At 40.7% G+C, this 26,103-nt stretch overlaps 2 protein-coding genes across 2 annotated transcripts; one reads left to right on the forward strand and one right to left on the reverse strand.

The window, feature by feature from the left end:
* Nucleotides 1-1,862: 1,862 nt before the first annotated feature.
* Nucleotides 1,863-18,469, reverse strand: COQ5 (coenzyme Q5, methyltransferase). Its single transcript, XM_004464655.4, has 7 exons — nucleotides 18,249-18,469; nucleotides 12,044-12,193; nucleotides 8,485-8,706; nucleotides 4,806-4,912; nucleotides 3,193-3,281; nucleotides 2,564-2,675; nucleotides 1,863-2,485 (listed from the first exon to the last, which is right to left on the reverse strand). The coding sequence occupies exons 1-7, from the start codon at nucleotides 18,448-18,450 to the stop codon at nucleotides 2,384-2,386; spliced, it is 984 nt and encodes a 327-aa protein (XP_004464712.1). The 5' UTR covers nucleotides 18,451-18,469; the 3' UTR covers nucleotides 1,863-2,383.
* A 1,833-nt stretch (nucleotides 18,470-20,302) lies between these two features.
* LOC131274441 (large ribosomal subunit protein uL29-like) lies at nucleotides 20,303-20,841 on the forward strand. The gene is made up of 2 exons (XM_071209666.1): nucleotides 20,303-20,322; nucleotides 20,493-20,841. Exons 1-2 carry the CDS (start codon nucleotides 20,303-20,305, stop codon nucleotides 20,839-20,841), a joined length of 369 nt encoding a protein of 122 aa, XP_071065767.1.
* The last annotated feature ends 5,262 nt before the right edge of the window (nucleotides 20,842-26,103 follow it).

Below are 26,103 nucleotides of genomic sequence, written 5' to 3' on the forward strand. Positions count from 1 at the left end.
CGTACTCCTGAGGCTTTTTAAATCTCACCTATCCTGTAATAGTTTTGCCTGAAGAATAATAGAAGGCTCAGAAGTGCATGTAGAGAACTGCATGGCAGAATAATTTCAGCTAAATCTTATCTTCCGTGCTGGTTTTGTTAAAAGCTGTTAACTATAAAATGTCCTGGGCTTTAGGCCTCAGATAAAGATTTCTACAAGGTCGAGAGAATGCTTTGCTGGACTCTCATTCTCCCTACTCCCAAAGGATGCACTGGAGATTGAAGATGGTATTAAAAGGTAAATGGGAGTTAATGAGTGGCAGCATCCAGTGCAGTTCTAGCAGTCTTTGTAGGAATTTATTTAACCTGCTCTGCTATCCTTTATTAAAGACCCAATCAAAGGTGTGGATAAAGGACCTTCATTAAGGATTCCCTGCTCTCAAGTTTAGGAAGACTTGAGTCTTCTGTGAAGAAAGGCAAATGTGGGAGACTTAGCTTTTGTAGGTGGAAAGGAAATATGCCAGAGGCAGAAACAACCCACACTCATCTTGGGAGATTGAAAGGTCGTGGCTTGCTATTTTCTCTACATTATTTTCACAGTGTTCACATGAGTTGTCACACAAGGCCTTTTGTTTTAGATCTTGGGTCTAGAAAACATACTGTATTTCTGAGTAGCCAAGCTACCCCTACACAAAAGTGCCTGCTTTTGTTGATAGCTGATGACTCCATTTCAAGAGCAGCATTAGGTCCTTATGTTTCTTGACATTATTTACCAAAACTGGCTTGAGAGGTGCTAGTGAAGCTATATCTATTAGAACTAGCTTGGAAAGTTTCAGGGTAGAAGGGCAATGATTTGTTTCTGTTTTTTGTGGCAGTTAAAATGGGAGTTTTTCCTTTACAGTCTTTGCAGGAAAGAATAAGGTACTACTTTGGAACAGGAGTCTGCAGTTGGGGTAGTTTAAGTCTGTGTAGATAGACTAGTAATGTCCCACAAGAGTTTGTCACTTTTGCTCTTTGTGACTTGGCTGTATCTTATTTGGCCTTCTGAGCTGTTATCAACTTAAGTGGCCCTACTTCAAAAATATGATCTGTCTTCAGCACAGGCCCTAGAGCTGATTAAAGTCAATACAGCAGGACATTAGGGATTCCAATTTGATGTGGCCCATACCTACTGTCAGGATATGGCAGCTTTTATATTTTTTTATTGAAGTGTGAGAAAACCATGTTGCCATGAAGAATAAGACTAGACTGATGGTTTATAAAGTTCCTTCCAGTGCCTGCTCCTTTCTATTAACTCAAAAGCCACTAGGTTCCAGCTGACTGAAAATAAAATATAAAGGTTTTCAAAGGCTTAATTGAACATTTTATAAAACTGCTGCCCTTTGAGGTAGCTGTATATAGGTGGCTCTATCTTGAAGCTCTTCAGTGACAGGGCACGACCTTGTGAGTAAAGATAAATGACCCCTACTGTGCTGCGTCAAGCTGCAGCAGATCCCAAGCACTTGCAATTACAAGTAACAAACTGCTAGCCAAGTCACAGATGGATTTCTACAATTTCTTAGCAAAGCCCCTCAAAAACCTTAAATTACATCCGTCCTTAAAATATTTATGGCCTCATTTTAACATCAAACAGTGGAGTGTACTAAATAAAGAAGACTGCCTGATTTTAGGCTAGTTTTTTCCTTCTTCCAAATGTATTCTGACAAAGAAGCTCCCTGTATAAGACATAAAAGCAGGAGTTTGCTGGTACATTCTTTCAACAAGTATTTAGTGAGTTTTCTTATGACAGCAGTTGAGAATACTAATAGTGGCTTTTGGATTAAGAGAACTGAAAAATACTGTATCTTCCCCCTTTCCCCAAGAAAAAAAGTGACAAATACCACAGAAATCATAAACTCCTTTACTAATTCAGCACATGACTTTAGTAGTTAGCCCTCTAACTTGGGTCGTAGACTTTGTCCCCAGACTCAGGTGAATAACTGACTCAGGAATAGGAGTGTTCTGGGTCAATCATTGGATTCAAATGCTTTGTTATCCCTCTGAAAAGCAATACTGACAGAGAAGCTACAAATGCATTTAAAACCTGAGCCTTAGTGCTAGGTTATTTTTGTTTGTTTTTTACCTTAATCACACATTGCACAGCCAAGAAAGATTACTGATAATTTATCAAAAAAAAAGAAAAGAAAAAAACAGACCATATACCCCTAGGAGAAAGCCTGAAGCAGCTCCTAATGGAAGCTGCAATAAAGTGAAAGGAATTTCACTCTGAGGTTGGGCAGTTCAGAACATGAGTCCATGGCACATATCCTTATGAAGAGATTATCTGCTGCTGGTCTCAGCCAGATTATCCTTCAGTTTCAGGCTTTCATCAGGATGTAACTGGTTCACACAGGATCGGAAGGGAATTACAGTTTGAAGCCAGAATGAATGGCCACGATGCCTGATGTTAGACTTTCATAGGTCACTTTCTGAAAACCTGCATCTTCTATCATCTCCTTGAACTCCTCCTACAACACAAGGAAAGTACAGCAAGGAATGCCTGGATTTCCATTTCAGGGTCTCTTTTATAACCTGAGGTTTTGTACCTGGGATGGGAACCGTCGGATGCTCTCTACAAGGTACTGGTAGGACTTCCAGTCTCCTGCAATGACCTCTCCTAGGACAGGAATGACCTGGAAGCTATATAGATCATAAAGCCTAAACAAAAAGCAAAAGATTAAGATTAGAATGTGCCCCAATTTCTTCCCTGGATATGCAAGAAGGTCTAAGCCTGGGGTCACAAACTCAAGTGCCTTTAGAGGCCAAGCAAGTGCCCAAAATAGGTGAAGGGAACTAGGGGGAAGAGCAAAAGGGAGTGGGAATATGGGCCTAAGCAGGGCTGCTATGCAGTCTGGTTTCTTAGTGAAGCTGGAAATCAGATTTTTATGCAAAATTTCCTGATTTTTAAATATAGACCACTCAGTCAATTTTTTAAAATAGGATGTGAGTCAAACAGAATACATATGTGGCCTGACCTGAGCCACTGGTTCTTGGTTTGTGATTCGTCCATACTAGGTGTTGTCATTCAGAACTGGCTGGGGTCTGAAGTGGCAGCATCCCTTAGGGACTCTGAACTATGAAGTGCGAGAGTGCAAAGCTTACTGGCTATTTTCTTTCCATTTTGGTGTGGAAAACCCTTAGCCAGACAGTAAGAATAAAACCTGTTAATTCCAACCTGGATAGCAGGGGATTGTTCACTTGGCTAAACTCTAAACAGAGAAACCGTCCTCCTTGTTTCAGAACCCGATGGGCCTCCTGGAGTGCCTGAATGAGACAAGAAACAACAGGATATTCGTCATTTGACCTCACTCAACTCTGAGGCTGAGACACCTTTAGCTTCTGTGGTCATTATAAAAGTTACCATTTCCCAGAGATTTTTGTTCACTCTCAGCTGGGAAGCTATAACAGCAGAAATAACCAGGCCATATTCTAAATTTGATAGGCATTCTACAGCACAAGACCCCGAGATTACTTGGAATAATCTAAACTGGTACAACTTCCACGAGGGCAATTTTAGAATCATCTACCAAAATTACAATGGATATCTTTATTGATCTAGCAATTTCTCTTCTAGGAATACATCTTACAGAAATGCTTCTAATTGTGGAAATGACATATATATGGGTTACTCACTGCAGTACTGTTTGAACAGCACAAGATTTGAAGCACCTTAATTTAACCATTATGAGAGACTGGTTAAATTACAGAATCTCTATACAAATAGAATCTATACAACTATTACAAAAAGGAGGTGGCACTGCTCTTTATGCACTGATGTGGGAAAATCTCTAAGATATATTTTTAAGGGAAGAAAAGCACCTGGAAAAATGTTTAGTGTGCTAATTTCTTTAAAAAAAAGAAAAAAGGATAAATACACTTAATATGTACAAAACATTTTTGCAAAGATACACAAGAAACTGGTGATTGTCTACAGAGAGGAGGTGCTGAGTGGTTGGGAGACAAAGTAGGGAGGGGACTTTCATGATATACCCTTTTGTACTTTTTGAACCCATTCAAAAATTTTTTTTAAAAGAATAAACTGGTATACACAGTATAAGAAATAAAAAACCAAGCTAAAGAGGAGCAGGTATAGTTCAGTGCCTGCTTTGCATGCCTGCTTTGCATGTACAAGTCCTGGGTTCAATCCCTGAAAACTCGTAAAAATAAAAAATTAAACCAACAAAGAAACTAAAGAGCATCATAAAGGATGTTCCAAAGCAGAGGAACCAGAGAACTGGAGTTCACAGGAATAAATGGGATGCCTTGTACATGGTCTTCAAATATTCTGAATAGAATGTTAATGTAAAAATAAAGAGCTACATCAGATTAAGAGCTGAATATTCCTTTCTTCCTATAGAGGTACCATGAATATAGCTATCTTCTGCCAAAATAGAGTTTGAATACCTTTTTCTGCATCAGATAACTCCGGCCTCTGATATGTCTCTAATCTATAAACTCACAGGGTAAGAGAGCTTTGCAAGGGAGAGGAAACAGATGACATATCAGAGTAATACAGTCTCAAAGATGTAAACACCAACCCAAGCAACAGAGGCTTCTAGGCTCTGCAGTTTTGGTCTTTTTTTTTTTTTTTTTTGCAATTACATGACCAGGAAGAATAGCAACTTAGAAGGACTGAGACCCCTAAGCCTGAAACAGTCATTCCATTCATTCCACTCAAGAGCTGGGCCTGGAAAAGAATCTCTCCCTCGTTTCTCATCTACTGTGGATCCATTCCAGAAGAACTAATATCCTGAGAGTCACAAAAGCCGAGGATGAAGCCATTTGTACCAGATCGATGTGTGTGACATTCCGGATCCCAAAAGCAATGGTGTAAACATCAAACTTGTTGTCGTCAAAGGGCAGTTCTTCAGCATCTCCCAAGACCCAAGCAAGTCCTGAAAGAGAAAATCAGTTCTGGGTCTTGGTCTGGGTGCCATATCCTCTGCACCCAGGTGCTTCAGAATCCTGCCCTCTCCATTGGATTCCTGCCACTGCCTTCAAGAGGGCCTCCAATCCTATAAATTTGAAGTTGATGTCCTTGGAGCTTAGCAGGATCTGAGTCCTTCCCCCAAGGCTCTCAGAGTAAAACCTGATATTTACTCAGTCATGCCTACCCTCAAGCTATCAGGTGCAGTTTTTATCCAACTAAGTGTTTTATACAGAGCACTGTGTTTAATAGCCCAGGTCCTGGGACTGCACTGTCTAATTCCAGCTTCATCACTGGGTCTCATTACACAGGCCTGATTAATGGAATCAATACCAATGAGATTAAACTCAATCTGCAGTCTCCCCCCATTCCAAAGGTTCCTCTGGCATGACTGGCTCAAAGCCTCAAACTCCTAATCACATGATTTATCCTTTGGAATGGCTGCCCTCACCCTAAGATGACCAGTATGGCTAGACCCACCTTCTTATCGCTTAGCATATGGACTATCAGGTATAGTCTCAGGCCCAACATAGATAATAAAAGAAGCACCTGTCACTGGAAAATTCCAAGCTACAGAAGTTCCTTCCCTAGGAACTAGGGATAAAGACCAGCCAAGTTCTTTATTATATAACACTCTACTCTTTGAGCCAGCTATTTGATTCTTAAAGGACAACACTGACATCATTACCATAGCTACCACTTCCTGAGCCCTTACCACATGGCAGGGTCTGTGCTATCATTTTACATGCCTTTTTACATATATTATCCCATCAAATCCTCATGCCTGGATGGACTGTATGCTTTATTTATATGTATCAATAAAATTGATTTAAAACAAACTTCATGCCTGCTCTATGAGACAGTTATTACTATTGTCTTCACATATCAGGGAGCAAATTGAGTACCAGGAAGGTAAAAGCATCTTGCCCAAGGTCATTCAGGTGGACTGGACTGGAACTTAGGCAGCTATATCCCAGAGCCCAACTTTAAGCAAGTGACTAGTACATGAACAACTATGGCATACTGTCTCCTGCTGTGAGGTGGTTGTTATTTACAGATAAGGTAATAATGCCTGAGAGTTTAAACCCTTGCCTAAAGTTGAACAGTAAAAAAAAAAAAAAAAAAAATTAGTGATGCATGCAAAAACTTACAAATAAGTATGTCAGAATGTGCTGCATGCAAAATAGGAAAAAAATGAAAGATCAATTGGTTACTGGTTACATCACTCAAATACATCACTTTAATAATCTGTCAAATAAATTTTTTAAGGGTCCTGTCCTCAGAGTTTCCATTTGGAGAGGCAACACAGACAGTGCTACACAGAAAAATGCTTTTACACACTAACTTTACATGTATTAAATAATTTCTAGAATCCTCCCGTTTAGTTTCAATATTTTTACAGGCTTTTTTTTTTTCTGGAAAGGTGTGTTTTGGAGATTGATAAAGCCAAGGGGAAAGAGAAAGGAAACTGTACAATGCAGTGCTTAATAATTTCCTGCAGGCAGAATTGTCCTGATGGTTAAGAGAGCACGTCTAGAAAGGCAAGCCGAGCTATGGAAAAGATGGATTCCAGAGACGGAATGTCACCTATCATTTCTGCACCTTTGTTCTCTAATCTTTATGACTGAGATTCAGAGAAGGGAAACATGCTCTTTTCAGTAGGAGTAAGGAAACACAGTGCCTTTGTCTACAAGCACCAGTGACTGCCCTCTAATCAGCATCTATGGTTAACAAAAGAGTCCTTCAACTTGGGGGCCAGTGGGCCCCTTCTAGGCAGTTCCTTCTAGAAGTAGGAGGAGGAGGAATGGAGTTAAAGTTAGAGGGTGGGATCAGGGAGAGGAGAATGCCGAAGCTGACCGGAGGGACATTATTTTTTGTTGTTGCATAGCAAAGTCTCTCAAAATGGCCGCCTATAGTGCTTGGTGAACTTGCGGCTTTGAAAAGTTGGATAAACATGGTGCAGATTCCTGGATCATTCATTTTACTTGAGAACTTGAGAAAATGTTGGGCAAAGTATTCTAAAATATTAAACAGGAAGCCAAAAGTTCAAATTACTTTTTTTTTGCATTTAATTCAGGGGATTTCATCGATTCTCTGAAACAGTTAAATAGCCGAGATTAGCAAGAATCCCTGGTTTAAAGCTTGGCAAGAGATTAGTCCATGAAAAATTACAAAAGTTATAGAGAAAAAACCTTCTAAATGACCTTTCTTATATTAAGATATATTATTTGTGTAATTGAAAAGGGGCCAGGATGGTCCTCAGCTGGAACAATTAAAAATTTTTAAAGCATACAAAGCATCCTGAACACTTTGAGCTTGCACTGGGCTCCCTCCTAGAGACATGCAGTCACATCCTATCTGCTATTCAGAGGACTGTGTAAGGGAAACAGGTCCTTCGAGAAGTAAAAGCTGAGCTGGCAGTAGGAGTGCAAAAGGAAAGATAAAAAAAGGAAGAGGAAGCTGGGAAACGGACTTTGGCCCAGTGGTTAGGGCGTCCGTCTACCATATGGGAGGTCCGCGGTTCAAACCCCGGCCTCCTTGACCCTTGTGGAGCTGGCCATGCGCAGTGCTGATGCGCACAAGGAGTGCCCTGCCACGCAGGGTGTCCCCCGCGTGGGGGAGCCCCACGCGCAAGGAGTGTGCCCGTGAGGAAAGCCGCCCAGCGTGAAAAGAAAGAGCAGCCTGCCCAGGAATGGCGCCGCCCACACTTCCCGTGCCGCTGATGACAACAGAAGCGGACAAAGAAACAAGACGCAGCAAATAGACACCAAGAACAGACAACCAGGGGAGGGGGGGAAATTAAATAAATAAATAAATCTTTAAAAAAAAAAAAAAAAAAAAAGGAAGAGGAAGCAAGACTGGGCAGGGAAAGCCTTTAGATGCAATGTAGAACTGATTAAATCTCAGCCTACTTAACAGGGAGGGCCATAGCAAAGACTGCCTATTCAGGGTCCTGCATGGGAAATGTCCAGATCCAGTACTCAGTCACTGGCTGTGGGCCGCTAGGGAAGAGCCTGCCCTTGGCTTAAAAGCAGAGGCAGATCTGGAGTGCTAAGGCTAGAGGCTGTCAGCTAACTACACTCCTTACGGCCAAACAGAACAGCAAGTTCTTTCTTTATGGGAGACCCAAATGGTGCATCTGCTCAGCTTCCACATCAATTGAACCTCCTAGCACAGGGTCATCTGGGAGCTGCTGAGAATTGAAAGCAAAACTTCTGTCTCAGGGCTCAAGAGCTGAGATCCAAAGATTTAGTTCCAATTGGGATCTGCCATTTAAAACCTTTGTGACTTGAGTAAGATACTTAACCTCTTTGGGCTTTATCGTCCCTGTTATATGAAGCTGGTACTATAACTTACTGGTTTGCTGAACTAATGCAAATAACAGCACGTTAACCAGACTGTGCCAAACAAATTAACTTCAATACCTGCCTATAAGTGTCTCAAATCGGGAAAATGAAGCATGTCATTATTCTTTATATATTCTGATGTATTTTATAAACACACAAACACGTCCTCTGATTCTACTTTTGGTGGACTTACCAGCTTTGTATCCTTGAGCATGGGCTTTCTGCTTTCCAACTTTTAGCATCTCCTTGTTGATGTCACAGACCATGACATGGGAACCACCCAAGGAATTCTCTTCATTCTGGTAGTTTCTAGCAATTTCTTCCCAGGACAAATTTTGTTGGGCCTTTAACTGCCTCTTCTGTTTTCCCTGATATTGTGCCTGAACATAATTAAGGAACCGGAATGCAATGTCACCTGTGGGAAGCCAACAGGAGGAAAGATGCAAAAAAAAAAAAAAACCCACACAAACCAGCAAAAACAAAAGACAGCATTTCCTAAACTCAAAAAAGAGCAATAAAGGTATAAAGGTACAAGAGTTGATGAATGTATAAAAACTGAAGTTTCTACTCATCACAACACTGATTTTTTTTTTAACAGTAACACTTTAACTTCCAAGATCCTTTAAACACCTTTTGAAAAATTGTGTAAGATCCATAAAGAACTCCTACAGCTCAACAACAAAAATATAAACATTCCAACTGAAAAACGGGCATTTCTCCCAGAGAAATTATACAAACAGCCAATAAACACAGGACAAGATGTTCAGCATCATTAACTATTAGGGAAACGCAAATCAAAACCACAAGGTGATACCACCTCATAACCTCTAGAATGTCTATTATTTTAAAAATGGAAAATAAAAAGTGCTGGTGAAGATGTGAAGAATTAGGAAATTCATGCATTTTTGGTGAGAATGTAAAATGGTACAGCCAGTGTGAAAAGTTGTGGTTCCTCAGAAAGTTAAACGTAGACTTACCCTATGCCTGGCAATCCCACTTCTAGATATACACCCAAAAGAACTGAAAGAATGGACTTTACACCCATGTTCACAGCAGCATTATTCATAATTGCCAAAAGGTGAAAGCAACCCAAGTGTCTATCATCAGATGAATGTATAGACAAAATGTGGTCTATACATACAGCGGAAAATAATTCAGCCATAAAAAGTAATAAAGTTCTGATACATACTACAACATGGATGAACCTTGAAAACACCATGTTGAATGAAATAAATCAGACCTAGAGGTACATGTATTGTATGATTCCAAGTACATGAAATAAATAGAATATGCAAATTCAGAGACAGAAAGTACAGTACTGATTACCAGGGGTTGAGGGTAGAAGTGGGGATTTAATGCATAGTAGATGCAAGGTTTCTGTTTGGGGTGATGATCCAGATAGTTGTGATAATGAATGGTGGTGAAGGCACTGCAACTTTGTGAATGTGATTAATCCCACTGAATGGAATGTTTGGGTTGAGATGGAAAAACTCATGTTGTATATATGTTTCCACAATTAAAAAAAAAAAAAGTAGAACTAAAGAGACAATGACAAATATAAGACACAATCCTGTACTGGATCTAATAATGGAGAAGCAAAGGCCCAAAAGGACATTATTGGGACATACGAAAAACCTAGATTATAGACTGTAAATTTTATATCAATGTTAAACTTCTTGAATTTGATAACTGTACTTAAGGTAGTTATATAAATGAATATCCTTGTTCTTAGGAAATGTACATGGACGTGTTATGTGTTCAAGGAGCATGATGTATATGACCTATCTCAAATGTTTAGATAATAGACAGGTAGATAGATAGATGGATTGATGGATTGACAGATGGATAGAGTGATATAGCAAATGTGAACAAAACTGGGTATATGCTGGAGTTCTCTGTGTGGGTTTTGTATTATTTTTGCAACTATCCTGTAAGTGTGAAAGTATTTCAAAATAAAAAGTTTAAGAAAAAAAACACTTAGGTAATACATGGGCAGATTCTCACTATAAAAAATCAATACCAAAAAAAAAAATCAATACCTAATTATATAGAATAAAATGTGAAAATCACACTCCCTCTCCATACTGTCTCCAGACAAAACAAGTGTGTCTTGGTGTGTGATCTTCCAGGCTTTTTCTTATAATTTTTAAAAAGTAACATAAACATAGCATATAGTTAAAAGAAATAATGCCCTGTCCCACTTCACTCCCAGATGAGTTTCCCAGGGACCATCATTTCTAACTCTTTTAGCTGTTTCTTCTGTTGGTTACAGCTATTCCTTTATTTTTCAAATTTAAAACTACATCCACCCCCCAACTCTGCTTGCCCCTGTCTTCTCTATATACGTCCATCACTTTTCATAGTTATTCCTATATACTTTTGTAATTTGGAGTACAATACTTTATTTTTTGTTCCATCAAGTATGACAGTATCTCTTGACTCCCTTTCACATTACATCAGATGTACTTTTGCATTGACAAGGCTGGTAACATTTATTGTTCATTCTATAGCTATAGTTAAGCCTTCCACAATTTTTCGATGGCTTGAGTCTACAGCTGAAAATCAGAAGGGTTTTCATTATTGTGACCAATGATCTCTAGGATCAGGATCACATTTCCTCTCTTTCAATACTGTTTTCTTTTTTTCTTCTTTGCACTATTTGCAAAAAAACATATATCCTTAAGTTTTTCCAGACTCTACATCCAGTTAGGTATTCTCTAGTCACTTTCCTACATGTATAACACATTGATATATATTCATATTGGAAAAAAACAAACAGGGATCATATTATATACACCATTATATGGCCTTTTTTCCTTCCCATTTCCTGTATTTTGGAGACCTTTCTATCAGTACTTATAGGTTTTCCTCATTCTTTTGAATGGTCCCATGTTTTTTTTGTGTGTGTGTTTTTCCATAATGTTTAATAGTATGCATGCACTTTAATTTAAAACAATTTCCTTTTGAAGGCAGGAATAGGTTATTTCCAATTTTTCACTATTACAAAAAAAAATGATGCAGTGAACATATTTATACCTTTATCTTCGTGCAAGTTTTTCTTTAGTGATGATACCTAGAAGTGGAATTGCAGAATCATCAAAAATATATATTAGATTTTTATAGATTCTGTTGAATTGTCCTTCACAGACAAGGTGACTTACTGCCCTCTGAGCTTCCATTTGGAGAGAGGAGCCACACCAACAAAGCTACCCATGAACATATTTCAAACGTGTTAATTATTCTATTGTAATTTAACCAGGGCACTAACATCACCAAGATGCATTTTAGGAAACTGTGACATTTTCTCTCCAAATGCTCAGTGTGTACCAAGTAACAAAGGACCATATATAATTAAACTCTTACTATCTGATGTGGGGGTGGCTTGGGCAGAAAAGCCTGCCCAGAAAGCTTGTGTAAAATGATCAAAGGCCTCCCTTAAAGTGGGTTTAAGGTTAAACAGAAGATAAAAGTCATTTAAATGGTAAAATATCACAGGAGTCAAAAATCAGTCCTTTTACTTTGTAATCCTATGTATTTTAGAAAAGTCATAAGCACAAAGCTGATATGCTGTGCTTTTGATAGGTATTCAGTCAAAAGGGAAAAAAAAGTAGGCCTTTCTCAGCAGTTATAAGTTTAATTGATATTCAGTTACTATCTTCAACCTAATGGTAGGTGAGCTAACTCATTCCAACAAGAGACACTGATTTCTGTACAAGATGCTCAGTGGTACCCAATACCAAACTAAACACTACCTGTGCCTCCAGCAACATCAAGCAGCTGGGTCCCAGGAAATGGGTGCATCTTCTGGAGCAGCAAATCCTTCCAAACACGATGGATACCAAGACTCATCATATCATTCATCACGTCATACTTCTTGGCCACACTTTCAAATACCTGGTACACTGACATGGGAGAAAAACAACATAATCGTGTTATTAACAGGATTAACTTGGACAAGTCCTAAATGAAAAAGGGAGAACTTTTCTACCCCGCTCCGCCTGAATTTGCTTATCTTTGCAACGGTGAAGCTAAGTCATAATTTGATGCCCAAATCTAAACCTTAACATTCCCTCTTTAAAAAGAGGCTTTAAAGTACTTCATGTGAGAATCCAATTTTTTTCTGATGTCTATGTTACCATTATCTAGAAACTCTAGCCTCATAATAATGCCATATACATACTTGGTTCTAAATAGGTACTTCTGTTTCCTTGAAAGAGGCAAAGGGGGAAGAATAGAATAAGTTTTTCTAATAATTACTATAATAAAAGACGACAAACTCCATTAGGAAGACACATGACTAATGGATTGGAAGCCCTCAGCTCATCCCTGACCCCATTCCTGAAAGAACCTCCAGTACAATTTGCTGGGCAAACTGATGGCTAGATGTCAATCCAGGCCATGTCATACCATGGAGGGTCCTCATGGATATTCTCCATGGGGTCAAGAAGGAATGTAGAATCTGAGACAACTGCAAGCAGAAGGAATCTGCTATCCAAGACACTCAGCATAGTTTCCTGAGGGAAACGGACTTGGCCCAGTGGTTAGGGTGTCCGTCTACCACACAGGAGGTCTGCAGTTCAATTCCCAGGCCTCCTGGACCCGTGTGGAGCTGGCCCACGCGCAGCACTGATGCACGCAAGGAGTGCCCTGCCAAGCAGGGGTGTCCCTGCGTGGGGGAGCCCCACGCTCAAGGAGTGCACCCATAAGGACAGCCACCCAGCACGAAAGGAAGTATAGCCTGCCCAGGAATGGTGCTGCACACCCAGAGAGCTGACACAAGATGACGCAACAAAAAGAAACACAGATTCCCGTGCCGCTGACAACAACAGAAGTGGACACAACCGGGCAGGGGGGAAGAGGAGAGAAATAAATAAAATAAATAAATCTTAAAAAAAAGAAATAGTTTACTGATAAAGCATAGGCTACATTGAATGGATTTGCACTTTGGTTTCTCTGCCCACAAGATGAGAATTTCAGTGCCAGCCTCCTACGTCACTGAAATAAAGCTGAATTAGGTAAAGAAGGGGAGATGCTGCAAGTTTCTCAAGTGAAATGCACTGTATGGATCCAAAACATTACTGTCCTATGCTGAGTCAGCAAACTACAGAATCCTGAATCCTGAAGCCCTAATCTCAACCCTGTGGTCTCCAAGCTTGCTCTTTTCTTTTGAATTCTTTTGGGTATCTGCAGGACATTATGTCTCAATTAACTGAGTACAGGCAGTGCTCGCTTTACAGAGTTCTTAGGTGTACAAATTTAAGTTACCATCATCTAATTAAATAACCCCCAACAATATGATCAAATTTCACTTACCAGGGTATACTGATTTGACTATGAGTAACTGCAACAAGTACAAACTTTGCTGCTAGCTCTTCAGGGAACAATTTATTATGTAAATAACAGATGGGGTATCATGATCAGGGACCAATCACGTCACTTCTTTCAAAGTCTGTGATTAGTCACTGTAGCAGTTTGATATGCTTATGAATTCCAAAAATAGATATTGGATTATATTTGTAACGTGGTCTGTACCTGGGCATGACTGAGTTATGATTGGGGCTTTGATTGGGCCACGTCATTAGGGCGTTGAGTTCCCACCCCTTGGTGGATGGGGATTCACAGATAAAAAACATGGCAAAGGACAGAGTTGAGGGCATTTTGATATAGGAGTTTTGATTTGGAATTTGATGCTGGAGTCCTGGGAAGCAAGCATACAGAGAAAAGAGAAACAAGCTCCAGGAAGAGAGGACCTGAGCCAGGAGAAGAACACAGAGAAATAGGGACGGCTCCTTAGACATGGCAGAAACCCCAGGGAGAGAGACAGAGCCGTTCACCTGATAGTCTACAGCTGACCTTGTGGAGAGAGGAAAAGCTAGAGAGCCTCACAGTCTATAGCTGACCTTGTGGAGAAAACAGAGGAGCTGAGCCCAGAGAGAAGCAAGACCTGAGAAGAGACAAACCCTGGCAGACATTGCCAGCCATCTTGCTCCAACATGTGGAAACAGACTTTGGTGAGAGAAGTAACTTACGCTTTATGGCCTGGTATCTGTAAGTTCCTACTCCCAATAAATACCCTTTAAAAAAACCAACCAATTTCTGGTATTTTGCATCAGCACCCCTTTGGCTGACTAATATAGTCACTGTCCATCAGTTATTCAGTTCATACACAGAGAGCAAAGCACGTAGTTATGTTGCTTTCTCATCTCCTGGTGATAAACCTACATGTCATTTTTTTTTTTCTTTTATTTTAATTTTTTAAAGGAGGTACAGGGGAACAAACCTGGGACCTTGCCATGGGAAGCAGGAACTCAACCAATTAAGCTACCTCCACTCCCCATATGGGACATTTTACAAAAATGGATAATTGAAAGAGGGAATTTGCAAACAAAGATGAAAGTAAAGCAAAAAAGGAAAGTGATAATGCTGCAAGTGAAATTAGAACTGAAAGTCAGTGGTGTTACAGAATAAGTAGCAAAGGGAACTGACATTGCACCATTCAGAAGACTCTAGATGTGCAGCCAGAAGAATTTAGTGAAAATGAGCTTATTGACATAATGGGGAATGTGGATGTGATGAAACAGATGAAGATGTCCCAGAGGAAGAGATACCAGCAAAAAAATTTCATATTAAAGGAACTTTTGGTGATATTTTATGACACTGAAACTCAAAGGATAAAATGTTGGAAGTTGACTGAAACTTAGAAAGGAGTAGAACAATTTGCAAAAGCATAGAAAAGATGCTTACTCCAAATTATAAGCTAAATGACAAGAAGGCAAGCACTGTTCAAACTATTCTTGGTAACTTTTTACAAAGAAATAAAACACTTTCATTCTCTATATTTCTAATGTTATAAATTACTGTGTACTAAATGAATATTCACTTTACTTTTTTTTCTCATTTTCCATATATTTATAACTGAAATTAAGAGTTGTTAATGTGTGATAAAAAATGTTAAGGTCAGGTAAGTGGACGTGGCTCAACTGATAGAGAGTCCGCCTGCCACAGGAGGGTCCAAGGTTCTATACCCAGGGCCTCCTGACCCTTGTGGTGAGCTGGCCCATGCACAGTGTTGCTGCACGCAAGGAGTGCTGTGCCACTCAGGGGCACCCCTGCGTGAGGGAGCCCCAAGCACAAGGAGTGCGCCCCGCAAGGAAAGCTGCCTGGCGTGAAAAAAGTGCAGCCCACCCGCGTGCCACACACACGGATTGCTGATGCTGCAACAAAAAAGAGATGCAGTTTCCCAGTGCTGCCTGATAATACAAGTAAATGCAGACGAACACACAGTGAATGGACACGGAGCAGACAACGGGGGGAGGAGGGGAGGGGAGAAAAATAAATAAAAAATAAGTCTTTTTTTTAAAAAAAGGTTAAGGTCACAGAACAAATGTAATTTTTCCCATTGATTAAGATCACTGTGGGAAGTGGATGTGGCTCAAGTGGTAGAGCTTCCACTTACCATGTGGGAGGAACAGGGTTCAATCCCTGGGGCCTCCTGGTGAAAAAGAAGAAGAGAAAGCATGCCTGTGTGGTGAGTGAGTGCCTGCACGAGTGCTCCACATGGTGAGCCAGTGCCCTCATGAGTGGCCACATGGTGAGCCAGTGCCTGCACAAGTGAGTCACGCATCAAGATGACGCATCAAAAAAGAGACAAGGGGAAAGTCAAGGTGAAGAGCAGGAGAAATCAGGAACTGAGATGGCAGAACTGACAGGGAACCTCTCTCCACATCAGGGGTTTCCAGGACCGAATCCCAGTGAATCCTAAAGGAAGGAAAGTGAGAAGAGAAGACCACACAGAGAACGAAAACAGCAGGGTGGGAGGAGGGGAAGGGGGGAAATAAAATAAATAAATCTTTAAAATCTGGAAGTCATATTTAGCTCCATTAGTAACTCCTTTCCGCTTGCCATTGTGTGAAATGTTGTATACTGTAAAGCACAATACGGAAGTTAGGCTACTACTATTGTTATTAAATAGTGGGTAAGAGAATGGGCATTGAAAGCAACCCACCTGGGTTTAAATCCCAACTCTGCCACTTATTAGCAGAATCTTGGGCAAGTGACTTAATATCTCTGTTTCACAGTTTACTCATTTGTAAAACAGGGCTAGTAGTTCCTAACTCATAGGGCTGTATTTGTAAGAGTTAATGTAGGGAAGCAGATGTGGCTCAAGTGACTGAGCTCCCGCCTACCACACAGGAGGCCCCTGGTTTGGCTTCTGGTACCTCCTAAACAACAGAGCAAACTGACACAACAAGATGACACAACAAGAGACCCGGGGAGGAAAACATAATGAGAGACAAAACAGGGAGCAAAGGTGGCTCAAGCAATTAGGCACCTCCCTCCCACACTGGAGGTCCTGGGTTTGGCTCCTGGTGCCTCCTAAAGAAACAAGGAAGACAGACACAGGAAGCGTAAACAATGAGCAGGTGGGGAGAAATAAATAAATAAAATAAATCTTTAAAAAAATAAAAGAATTGGGAAGCAAATGTGGATCGACTGAAAGAGCGTCTGCCTACCATATAGGAGGTCCAGAGTTCAAACTCAGGGCCTCCTGGCCCGTGTGGTGAGCTGGCCCACGTGCTGTGCTGTCACATGCTAGGAGTGCCATGCCAAGCAGGGGTGTCCCCCATGTAGGGGAGCCCCACGTGCAAGGAGTATGCCCCGCAAGGAGAGCCACCCCACGCGAAAAAAGCGCAGCCTGCCCACGAGTGGTGCCACACACATGGAGAACTGATGTAGCAAGATGACACAACAAAAAAATAGACAGATTCCCAGTGCTGCCGAGAATGCAAGCAGACACAAAAGAATACAAAGCAAATGACACAACAGAGCAGACAATGGGGAGGCAGGGAAGGGGAGAAAAATAAATAAATCTTTAAAAATAAAATAAAATAATTAATGTAAAGTATTTAACACGGTTCCAGGTCCTCAAGAGATGTTTGCTATTGTACTCGGCTCCCCTTATTTCACTCACAAGCAGTTATGGAATTCCAACTCTCTGTCAGGCCCTTCATCACAAGCCCTGAGGATACAGAAATTAATAAGCCACTGTCCTAGCTTTCTGGGGATTCACACTCCAGTGATCATTTGAATTTAATGTTCAAAGAGTTAAAACAGAGCTATGTATTCTATTAGGTTATGGCAGGAGGCAATAAAATGTAGTCTATAAAAGGGTAAAAAGCCCATTGAAGCGCTTTCTCTTATCCTCCAGGTGGTTTTAGGTCAGGTGATTGGACCTCCCAGAGCCTCACTATATCTGATCTGTAAAATGGGCTTAATACCGTCTTCATTTTGAATGGTACAATTAGTTTAAAAAGAGATCTTTTCCTTTTCCTCCTGTGGCACAATGCTGGACACAAAGAAATTGCTCAACAATATCTAACACTTGTTTAGCAACTACTAAGTGCCAGGTACTGTTGTTCAAAGTATTTTAATGTATTAAGTAATCATTATAATCCTCACAAGAACTGTTCTAACAAAGGATTACTATTATTCCTATTTGGAAAATTTTGGCAACTTGGCACAGAGAAAATAGTTTCCTTGCTTCCTTTCTATAAAAAATTGCTTCCCCCTTCACTAAGAGGTGAAGATCCAAGGCTCTGGAGTCAGACCAAACTGGGTTGGAATACTGGTTCTGCGACTTACTAGGCATCTTAATTTGAGGAAGTTCTTGCATAACCTTTAAGCCTCAATTTTCTCACACGTAACAATGGCGATAGTAATACCCACCATAGGAAAGTTGAAATGAGAACTGGAAACAATTCTGTCTGGAACATCACAAGCAGTCAACTGATGGAATTTAGCGATACTCTGCTTAAAAAGAGGGGGTGTCTAGCTCTGCGAGGTCAAGAGTACACAGGAACTAACGACTTTAAATCAACTCTCGGTTGTGCAAAAGAACCTAGAGAGCGGACAATTAGATCCCACTCCCACCACCATCCGCAATCGCGCCCTTTTCACCTTTGCCCCCCTTCTCCTCCTCCGACACCTTTTCAAACCCGAAGTGCGTTTCCGTTGCACGTTTCTCTTGGGACAAGAGTCGCGCATCGAAAAAGAACCCGGTCCGGGAGCTACGAAATCCCGTAAGCCTGCAGGTCCGTGTCGCCCGCGACCACCCGCGGCCGTAGAAGATCCATAAAGCCCAGCTCCTGGGGGCCGCCATCTTGGCAGTCGGATTGACAGCGGTATGAGAGTGACGTAGTGTTGAAGCACACGAGGGCCGACGGCAGCCGGCCGGAGACAATATTCGCCGAGGAAGTATTGAATTAAAAAAGGAACCAAGCTTTGTGGGACGAGGAGGCTGTTTAGTCCTTGGGTACCCGAAATCCATTCTCTCTTCCCAAAATGAGACACCTCCCCCCATTCCACTCAGGGAACTCTCAAAACCCATGTCTCAGAATCCTGCCTCGCACACTATGAAGTAAATGTTTTCTCTTGTAGAAGGGGGAAACTGAGGCCCAGTGTGGTTAAAAAGCCAAGATCATATGTTTATTTCTCACAACCTTTGGTGTGCATGAGAACCAGCAGGTCTGATCTTTAAAATGCAGATTCATGGGCCCCAAATACCAGAGATTTTCAGTCAGTGAATGGGTCCCGGGAATCTTTAACAAGCTTCTTTGGTGATTCTTATGCACGGGATATAAAGACCATTCTGGAAAAAACATATGCTATAATAATCTGAAAAATAAACTTGGGAAAGTTTATAAATGGGAATGGAAGCTTTGGTATCCATTTAGCAAATCTGAACTAGTCACACTATTATGAAGCTTCATTTCTAGCCCCAATAGTCATAGCATGGGGGTTTTACTTCGACCCCAGCCTTTCGCTAGCTCTGTTTATGGAAAAGTAATAGAGACCAGCTTTTGCAAAAGAGAGGAGGGAAATGGTGAGTTTTGTTTGGATTTCTGTATGTTCCTACTCTGATTCCTGTTTTAAATGTAAATTCCCCGTAAACTAAGAAACTATCTTGAGACTGTAAAATCTCTTTCTGGTTTAATATAGCCTGACAGATGGATGCCTACCATTCTGCTTTGGGAAATATTGCTCTGGGATTTCTCTCTTTCTCCCTTTATTTTAGATTTATTTATTTACTTTATTTTTCTTTATTTATTGTCCCCCTCCCCCAGATGGTTCTCTCCTCTGCCTGCTCCTTGTTTGCTCACTGTCTCCAGGAGGCATGGGGAACCAAACCTGGGACCTCTTGCATGAGAGGCGAGTGCCCAATGGCCTGAGCCACATCTACTCCCTGTGGGCTGTGGCATCTCCTGGCTTGTGGCATATGCTCCACTGTGGCCAGGATGGCGTCTAGCTCTAGTTCATTGCTGTGGCATCTGCTGTCTTTTTTCAGGAAGCACTGTAAACCAAACTCAGAAACTGGGACCTCCCGTGTGGTAGGTGGGTGCCCAACTGGTTGTGCCACATCGCTTCTCCTCCCTGTCTTTTATTATTTTTATTTTTTAAAGGAGTGCAATTATTGGCAGGCTTTTATTTTTTTTTAATTTTTTTAGGAGGTACTGGTGATTGAACTCAGGACCTTGTGCATGGGAAGCAGGGGCTCAACCGCTGAGCTACATCCACTCCCATTCCCCAGTGCTTCTTATTTTATTTCTTTCAAGATTTATTTATTTCTGTCCCCCCACACCTTGTTGTTTGCGCTCTCTGTGTTGTTTGTTGTGTCCTCTCTGTGTCTCCTTATCTTCTTTTTACCAGGCACTGGGAACAAACCCGTGGCTTCCCGTGTGGGAGGGAGGTGCCTAGTCACATGAGCAACCTCCACTCTCTCATTTTTAAGAGTGACAGAAGAAAGGAATGCTTCATCTCAGATTTTTCACATCTTTGCTGAAGGAAATGTTTCATCAAGAATCTTAGCATATTTTCCAAATATAGTCATAATAAGATTGGACCTCAGGACTTTGGATGGCTCTTTCTAGGGATCAAATTGAATTTCCATACCATCAGTCATGTAGCTCTTCTTTCACTCCAATATGCTTTATAGGATAAAAACCTTGTAAAAGATGAAGTGGGAGAAGGACTGGTAAGGGCATTATAAGGAAAATTTTAAAATATTGGTATTACTATTTAATTTCTTTTATTCCAGTTTAAAATGTTAATTTCAAGACATTGATTGAATGATTTATATATTTATTAATGTTTGGTATATATGCGATGATTCAAAAGGAGCCAAGATTCTTTCTCTCAGTGCAGGTGGCGGTGGCTTTTGGAGCAATGGCTAAAATCAAGGACCTTCTCAGCAAAAGGAAGAGCTGCTGAAACAGATGACCTGAAGGTGGAGCTGTCCCAGCTGAAAGTTGCCAGAGTGACAGGCAGCGAGGTGGCCAAGGTCTCCAAGATCCAGGTTGTCTGCAAATCCATTGCCCAAGTTCTTACGGTCATTAACCAGATTCAGAAAAATAACCCAAGGAAGTTCTCCAAGGGCAGGAAGTATAAGCGCCTGGATCTGCAGACCAAGAAAAGCAAACCAGAAGACCAAGAAAGGAACGAGGGATTGTTATCACTCGAAGTACACGGTCAAGGCCTGAGCATCACAGTGTAAAACTATTCCTGTTCACAGATGGCATGATCCTATATATAGAAAACCCCAAAGAATCTACAAGAAAAATACTCGAGCTAACAAATTCAGCAAAGTGGTGGGGTATGAGACCAATGCACAAAAATCAGTGGGACTTCTGAATACCAGCAAGGAACAATCTAAAGAAATCAAGAAAACAATTCCATTTACGATACCTACTGGAGGAATCATCTAGGAATGAATTTAACCAAGGATGTAAAGGGCTTGTGCACTTAAAACTACAAAAAATTGCTGAAAGATTTTAAAGAAGCCCTAAATAAACAGAAAGACATCCCATGTTCAAAGTTCGGAAAAGTTAATATTGCTAAGATGTCAATACTACCCAAAGAAATTTATATACTCAATTAAATCTAAATAAAAATTCCAACAATCTTCTTCATGGAAAATGGAAAACCCAATCAGCCAATCATCAAGGCAAGAGGGGAAGGGGCCCTGAATAGAAAAAAAAAATCTTGAAAAAGAAGAACAAAGTTGGAGGACTCACTCTTTCCAGCTACAAAACTTATTACAAAGCTACAGTAATCAAAGGAGTGTGGTCCCAGAACAAGGACAGACACATGGACAAATGGACCAAAATCAAGAGTCACATCCAAGGACAATTGTCTTGTGTGTGTGTGTTTATATCATTTATATGCGAACATACATAAACAATAAGTGCATAGTAAAAGTTGTGAACTTACAAAGCAAGCATGCATAACATCACACAGGGGTCCCATACATCAACCCACCAACATCTTGCTTTGTTGTCAGACATTTGTTACAAATTATGAAAGAATATTGTCAAAATCTTACTACTAACTGTATCTTATATTTGGTATATTTTCCCCCAACCCACTCTTATTATTTTTAAAAAATATGTTTTATCACAAAAGTTGTGAACTTAACAAAACTATCATGTATATGTGCAGAATTCCCATACAACACCCCTCTATCAACACACCACACCATGGTAGAACATTTGTTACAGATGATGAGATAATATCATCAGACTATTACCACTAACCATGGTCCACAGCATACATTTGGCACACTTTTTCCATACTCCCCCATTATCGATACAGTACATCTTTGGCATAGATGCATGAATATTACAGTATTGCTGTTAACCACAGTCCATAGATCACTCCAGTTGTATTTTTCCTATGGTTCTCCACATTCCCACCACCCTGCAGTAGTGATGTACATCTACTCTAGATCACAAAGGATGCTCTTGGGAAGCAGATGGGGCTCGAGTGATTAAGTTTCTGCCTATCATATGGGAGGACCTGGGTTTGATCCCTGGGGCTCCTGGCAAAAAAAAGCGTAGAAAGCCAAGAGCCCATGCAGCAGGCCAGTGCCTGCGCAAGTGAGTCATGCAGCAAGGTGATGACACAACAAAAGAGAGATAAAGGGGAGAGTCAGGGCAAGGCACAACTGAAACCAGGAAATGAGGTGGTGCAAGTGACAGGGAACCTCTCTCCACATCAGAGGTTCCCATATCAAATCCCAATGAATCCTAGAGGAGAAAAACGAGAAGACCAAAAGAAAAATTGTTATAGAAGATAACACAGTGAATGGACAGTGTATTAGTTGGCTAAAGGGGTGCTGATGCAAAATACCAGAAATTGGTTGGTTTTCATTAAGGGTATTTATTTGCAGTAGGAGCTTACAGATATCAGGCCATAAGCATAAGTTACTTCCCTCACCAAAGTCTATTTTCAAGAGTTGGCGCAAGATGGCTGCCAACATCTGCAAGGGTTCAGGCTTCCTGGGTTCCTCTCTTCCAGGGTCTTGCTTCTCTCTGAGTTCAGGGTTCCTCTCTTCCCAGGACTTGCTTCTTCCTGGGCTCAGGGTTCCTCTCTTCCTGGGGCTTGCTTCTGTTTCCTCTGTCAGCTTACTTCCCGGGGCTCCAGCATAAGGCTTCAGCATCAAACACCAACATCAAAAACCCTCCAACTCTGTCCTTTGCCATGCCCTTTTTCTGTGAGTCCCCATCCACCAAGGGGTCAAAACTCAACATCCTACTGATGTGGCCCAATCAAAGCCCTAACCATAATTTTATCATGCCGAGGTACAGACCAATTTACAAACATAATCCAATATCTATTTTTGGAATTCATAACTACATCAAACTGCTACAGACACAGACAGCAAAAAACACCAGGGTGGGGGGAAGAGGAGGGGAGGGAGGGGAACAAAAAAAAGGAGGACACCCTTGTATCTGTACCATCAACCACAATTCTCATCCACCTCTGTTTACTGTTATTTAGTCCCTAGATTATTCTCTAGCTTCCTTTCAACTGACATTTATATCCCTAGACTACCCTTCCCAGCCACATTCTCATTAATAAACCAGCTCTTACTCACTCAACTCTATACATTTCCACACTTACACAGTAAAGTTAATTAAAATTTCTACATACATTAAACATCAGTGGACCGTCTCAGTTCTCCTCTTATCTTCTTTAAGAATCCACCACCTACCACCATGTCTTGAAGATGTTTTCCTACATTTTCTTCTAAAGATTTTATGATTCTTGCTATTATATTTAGGTTTTTGATCCATTTTGAGTTAATTTTTGTGTAAAGTGTGAGATAAATGTCCTCTTTCTTTCTTTTAGCTATGGATTTCCAGTTCTCTCAGCCCTGTTTGTTGAATGGACTGTTCTGCCCAAGTTGGGTGGAATTGACAGGCTTGTCAAAAATCATTTGACCATAAATGTGAGGGTCTGTTTCTGAACCATCAGTGCAGTTCTATTGGTCTATGTGTCTGTCTCTATGCCATTACCATGCTGTTTTTTACCACTGTAACTAGGTAATATGATATAAAGCCCAGAAGTGAGAGACCTCCAACTTTGCTTTTCAAGATGTTCTGGCTATTTAGGACCCCTTACCCTTCCAAATAAATTTGATAACCATGTTTTCCATTTATTTTTTTTTTAATGCTGGTGGAATTTTTATCAGGACTGCATGAATCTGCATATCAATTTGGGTAGAATTGGCATCGTAATGATATTTAGCCTTCCAATCCATAAGCATGGAATGTTCTTCCAATTATTTAGGTTTCTTAAAAAATTTCTTTTAACAATGCATTATAGTTTTTTGAATACAAGTGCTTTAACTCGGTGGTTAAATTTACTCCTAAATATTTTATTCTTTTAGTTGCTATTGTAAATTGAATTTTTTCCCTTACTTCCTCCTCTGATTGTGCATTAGTAGTATCTTTTAAAAGTCTGTTTCATCTGATACAAGCATAGCTACTCTGGCTTTTTTTTTTTTTTTTTGGTTACTGCGTATGTGGAATATCTTTTTCCAGCCTTTTACTTTCAATCTATTGGTATCCTTGGGTCTAAAGTGAGTGCCTTACAGACAGCATATAGGTGGCTCATATTTCCTAATCCATTCTGCCAGTCTGTGTCTTTTGATTGGGGAGTTTAATCCATCAACATTTAATGTTATTACTATAAAGGCAGTTCTTATTTCACCCATTTTGATCTTTGGGTTTTATCTGTCATATTTTATTTTCACCACTTTTTGTGACTTTTAGTTACTTTTACTGATATAATCTTCATTTCTAGACTCTTTTCCCAGCCTTTCTCTCCTGTCTTTTCTTTTCAGACTGTGTCACATCCTTTAGTATTTCCTGCAATGCCAGTCTCTTGGTTACAAACTCTTGTCAGTTTCTGTTTATCTGTGAATATTCTAAACTTGCCCTCATTTTTGAAAGCCCATCTTGCTGGATATAAGATTCTTAGCTAGAAGTTTTTCTCTTGCAGTATCTTAAATATATTATACCACTGTCTTCTTGCCTCCATGGTTTCTGATTATAAATTGGCACTTGATCTTATTGGGTATCCCTTATATGTTATGCATTGCTTTTCTCTTGTTGCTCTCAGAATTCTCTTTGACGTTGGTATTTGACATTCTGATTTATTCAGATGGGAGTACTTTGTGCTTCTTGGACATGGAAATCTATGTCCTTCATGGGGTTAGGAAATTTTCTACCGTTATTTCTTTAAATATTCCTTCTGCCCCTTTCCCTTTCTTTTCTCCATCTGGGACACCCATGACATGTATGTTTGCATGTTTCTTGCTGTCATTTAGTTCCCTGAGAACTTGTTCAATTTTTTCCATTCTTTTCTTCATATGTTTTTTTGTATGTTGTCTTTCAGAGGCCATTTCTTCAAGCTCACCAATCCTTTCTCCTTCCTCCTCAAATCTGCTATTATATGATTCCAGTGTATTTTTTTAAGACTTATTTTTTATTTAATTCTCTTCCCTTCTCTGTCTCTCCCCTTCCCTGTCCCACCCTCCCAGTTGTCTGCTCTCTGTGTCCATTTGCTGCATGTTCTTCTGTGTCCGCCTGTATTCTTGTCAGTGGCACCTGGAATCCGTGTCTCTTTTTGTTGCATCATCTTGCTGTGTCAGCTCTGTGTGTATGCAGTGCCACTCCTGGGCAGGGGGCACTTTTTTCACGCTGGGCGGCTTTCCTTACAGGGTACACTCCTTGCGCATAACGCTCCCCTACATGGGGGACACCCCTGTGTGACACGGCACTCCTTGCGCACATCAGCACTGTACATGGGCCAGCTCATCACACAGGTCAGGAGGCCCTGGGTTTGAATCTTGGATCTCCCATGTGGTAGGCAGACACCCTATCCGTTGGGCCAAATCTGCTTCCTCCAGTGTATTTTTAATTTCATTTATTGTGCCTTTCATTCTCATAAGATCTGCTATTTTTTTAATGTATGCTTTCATATTCTTTGTTGTGCGCCATCCAATGTCATGTTATTTTTTAAAAGATTTATTTTATTTATTTCTCCCTACTCCCTCCATTGTCTGGTCTCTGTGTTCATACACTGTGTGTTCTTCTATGTCTGCTTGTATTCTCATTAGGTGGCTCTGGGAACCGATCCTGGGATATTTGGAGTGGGAGAGAGGCGATCCTTCTCTTGCACCACCTCAGCTCCTTGGTCTGTCGTGCCTCTTATTGTCTCTCCTCTGTGTCTCTTTTTGTTGCATCATCTTGCTACACCAGCTCTGTGTGTGGACCAGCACTCCATGAGGGCAGCACTCCTGCCCGGGGCAGCACTCTGCGTGGGCCAACTCACCACATCTTCCTGTTTCTTGGTGTGAATTGTAATTTTTTGTTCATGCCTTGGCATCTGGCTTACTAGAAGTATTTTGGGTGCAGTTTCTCTTATTAGTTTAGGGCTTTCTTGCCCTTTAACCTTTGCTAGTTGTGTA

This window comes from Dasypus novemcinctus, chromosome 19 (assembly GCF_030445035.2).
Source record: "Dasypus novemcinctus isolate mDasNov1 chromosome 19, mDasNov1.1.hap2, whole genome shotgun sequence".
NCBI lineage: Eukaryota > Metazoa > Chordata > Mammalia > Cingulata > Dasypodidae > Dasypus > Dasypus novemcinctus.